The sequence below is a fragment of the Thamnophis elegans genome, chromosome 3 (genome assembly GCF_009769535.1).
Source record: "Thamnophis elegans isolate rThaEle1 chromosome 3, rThaEle1.pri, whole genome shotgun sequence".
Taxonomy (NCBI): domain Eukaryota; kingdom Metazoa; phylum Chordata; class Lepidosauria; order Squamata; family Colubridae; genus Thamnophis; species Thamnophis elegans.
Genome location: NC_045543.1, coordinates 46,517,060 through 46,520,793, shown reverse-complemented (window position 1 = coordinate 46,520,793; position 3,734 = coordinate 46,517,060). Strand labels below are relative to the sequence as shown.

Genomic DNA, 3,734 nt, shown 5'->3' with positions numbered 1-3,734 from the left:
ATGCCATATTATATGTAGAGAGCTGTGAGGCAGCTGATTTCAGAAGACGAAAAATATTGATGATGGTAAAGATGATTTTCTGTCATGGATGAACAGCCAGTGGTGCCAACATTTTACAGGCTTTAGATACTGTGAACTTTGGTTTGATAATGGGGTTCTTCCCAATCAAATAGTTTGTTGTTCTTTTGAGGGTAGCAAAACATCTTGGGATCAATTCCAAACAATGCCTGAGTAGTAGCTGTTACTCAAATGTTCCTTAATGTCTCATTATCATTGCAAGCATGCAGAATGAAGGCCATATTGTGTCACAAACCAGCCAGGTTGTTATATTGGAATATTCATAGGGGGTTGTGAAACCTATTCTGCAGGAAATTTGTGATCAAGATCACCAAGATGATGGAATTGTCTTTCAATTTGCTATCTGTCAAACTGGCTACATCTGTAGATGGATTGGGTATGTCTCATGTGTGCTTTATTCTACACCTAGAACTCTTTACCTTGTCCTGAAAATCATTTTCTTTTATTCTTGTAAACAGAAGAAAACAAAGACACGCTCTGGCACACGACGAGGATAGTATTTTTTCAGTCTCAACTCCCCAATCTATGTGTCAAATAGTTATTGCAATTTGCAGCATACTGTTGGATATAACATTAGAATGTTTGTTTTTTTCTCCTAGCAGAAGTATTATAAAAGTGTAGTTAGAGCACCTTTGTGCTTATTTTTTTTAATTGCAGATCGAAGCAGGAACCGAAATGTTGCAGCTTAGTAAGGCTGTAATAAATCCGCCCTCCCAATCTTAAATTTTTAAAGCCGCGTTACCTTTGTGCAGAGAACAGGGAAATTTTTTTTACAAGAGACAGGCAGCGGGTCTATTTTACATAATAAGGAAACTATAAATGCGGAAAAGACGAAATGTTAAAAATCAGAAGTGGGGGGGAAACCACTTGCGATTTTCTACCAGACTTTGTTTCATCTCGTATCACGCTTAAGATCAGAACCTTCCTTCGGCTCCGGAACTCAATAATTGAAAAGCGTTCTGTACCGGAAGTGTAGAAGGGGAAACAAGAATAGTCTTTCCCCTTGGGCGCCGACCGTAGCAAGAAATTTGTCCCTCAGTGACATCCGTAGGGAGGGCGGGGTTATTCCGAGAGAGCCCCTGGGTAGTTTTTCGGAGGCTTCTTTGGCTCAGTAGAGGAACGGCAGTCGAGACCATGTTCCGCCTTGAGGGTCTGGGGCCCAAGTTGGACCCGGAGGAACTGAAGCGCAAAATGCGCGAGGACGTTCTCTCTTCCATCCGCAACTTCCTCATCTACGTAGCCGTGCTGCGCATCAGTGAGTGCCTCCCGCGCGCACATGTGGGCGGCGGCGGCGACCACGTGCTGGGGATTTTTTCTCTTGCAAAGCCCGGGATTTAGCAGTGACCTTAATGTTGGGTGGGTGGGGGGCTTATACGGGGATTTTATAGGAGTGGCTCTATAGCATTTCATACCATTAGGAAATGCGGGGCGGAGTAGTGGCTAAGGGGTTTGAAGTAGATCCCGAAGGGGAATTGGATTCAAGGCAACTCTGGCTCATGGCAGGTCACTGGGGGACCTTTGACCAGGCATGCCTCGGTCTAGCCTTAGGGAGTTGTTTTCGGGGAAATGGGAAAGTGGTCCTATACTATTATATTATTATATTAATTTATTGGAGTCATTTTATTAGTTTTACTGTTTTAAATGGGGTTTTATACTTTGTAAGCCGCCTTGAGTCGTCCACAGGCGAATAGGCGGCAATATAAATTCAATTATAAATAAAAATGTTTGCTGGTTGGAGTTAAAGCAGATTATTTATTTAAATTTATTGGCTGCCTATTCGATGGGATGAGATTACTCGCACAAGGATCAACCGCTAATTTGTTTTAAATAAGTAAAGTTAGTATAAATATTTATGTGGCTGTCTATCTTAAACCAAACTCGGGGAATTGCAACCCAAGGATAAAAAAATGTAAAAAAATGTAAAATTAAAAAAACCCTCAGAACAATCATAACCAGGGGAACCTGGTGCCATTGCTAATTTTTTTGATGCAGCCCATAACACTCTCCTCCATTCCGATCTTCAATAGCAGATGCATTCATTCCAAGTTCAAATCCAGAGTGTCATTTACATGGCAGAAAAAAAGTAGAAAAGATAACTCTAATTTTAACAGATGTTAAATTTTTGCAGCTGAGATATAAGGACACTATTTCATTAAGCCAGAGGCTTGGACTGGTAGCAGTTCTTTGAACACTGCCACTTGTCCCCTGAGTTCCAACAGTAGATACCCAGAAAGTACAGTAGAGAAAAAAAAAATCTTCCAATGGGCCTGCTTACCATTTGGCACTTGAGAAATAATGCCTTTCTGTTTTGTTTTGCATTTTTAAAATATCTCTCTAGTATTTCACGATTTGTACACCTGAATTATATAACTTTAAAGTGAGGTATTGAATAAACACTGATGCCTTCAGAAAAATATAGGTGCTCAAGAAATGGAAAGCTCATTTTGTTTTCAGTGCAATTTTCTTAAATCTGCCTTTTCAAGATCAGATCAATTAGTGCACTACTACATACATACTACATAATGGAGAAACTAAGCAAAAAATATTTACTAAAAAATTTACCATGGTGTAGTTACACTTATATAGGACATTCATTGTCAGTTACCTATACTAGGAGAATACCATCACTTTCGTCCTCCTTTAGCTAAACTTATCATAAATCAGGAGTCGTGATCTAAATGTCTCATTTTGTTTGTTGAGAGCATTACTGTGTTTCTTTCCATAGCTCCATTTGTTTTAAAGAAGTTGGACAGCATATGATAGTAAGAGCTTCGAGGATTGCCTACATGAAAGACCATGGAATGCTTTTCTAAGAATGGACTATAGACATTACCTTAACAGATGGATCCTGAACATTTCCATATGAAGATTGTAGAGCTAAAAAAGTAAAATACTTTTTGTCACTTTTTCTTTCCATGTGTCAGACGTTTGTTCTTGCCTTCATGTTGGTGCAATCTTGTTCTTATTCAGAGCTTATAATCAGGCCTGATTTTGGAAAGCTGCTAAATATGTATTGGAATATAATTATATCTGAAGTGTTAATAGTGATATTGTTGTCACTATACAGTTTCTGTATGAAATCTTATGGATATATCCTGAAAGATTAAAATAAATGGAGTATATGTTCTAATGATAGTGTTCTGCAATATTTACAGTCAGATTAGTTAAAATTATTCTTTCATACTGCATCCTTTTTGTTAAATTCTGACACTTCAAGATGAGGAAAAAAAACATACAGCACTGTGCTTGAAGCTTTTCAAAAGATCAAAAACAGGTAATGCTAAATTGAGCCAAAAGCAGAGCTGTTTGTCTTGTTGTCTTCCTGTTTGTCTTGTTTGTGATGACACTCAGTTTTGCTAAGCAATCAAGCAAAAAAAAAGTCATGGAGTAGACAGAACAATTTGGTTATGATTAAAATGTGAACTCATCTAATGAAGTTGCTTGTCAGGTCAAAGAGCAAAGAAAGGAAGGATACCATACAATGATGAAGTCATCATTGCTGCTAAATGGGGAGATAGGAAGTAGTTTAGGCATGACTTCAGTGATGGGTTGCTGCCAGTTTGGACTGGTTTGAGCGAACCGCTAGTTGCGATCTGTGGGCACAATCCCATCCTATATCACTGTGTTTTTGACGCACACATGCATGGAAGGCATGT

At 38.8% G+C, this 3,734-nt stretch overlaps 1 protein-coding gene across 1 annotated transcript; it reads left to right on the top strand.

The window, feature by feature from the left end:
- The first annotated feature begins 1,038 nt into the window (after positions 1-1,038).
- On the top strand, positions 1,039-3,208 carry TOMM5 (translocase of outer mitochondrial membrane 5). The gene is made up of 2 exons (XM_032214434.1): positions 1,039-1,333; positions 2,804-3,208. Exons 1-2 carry the CDS (start codon positions 1,213-1,215, stop codon positions 2,836-2,838), a joined length of 156 nt encoding a protein of 51 aa, XP_032070325.1. The 5' UTR covers positions 1,039-1,212; the 3' UTR covers positions 2,839-3,208.
- The last annotated feature ends 526 nt before the right edge of the window (positions 3,209-3,734 follow it).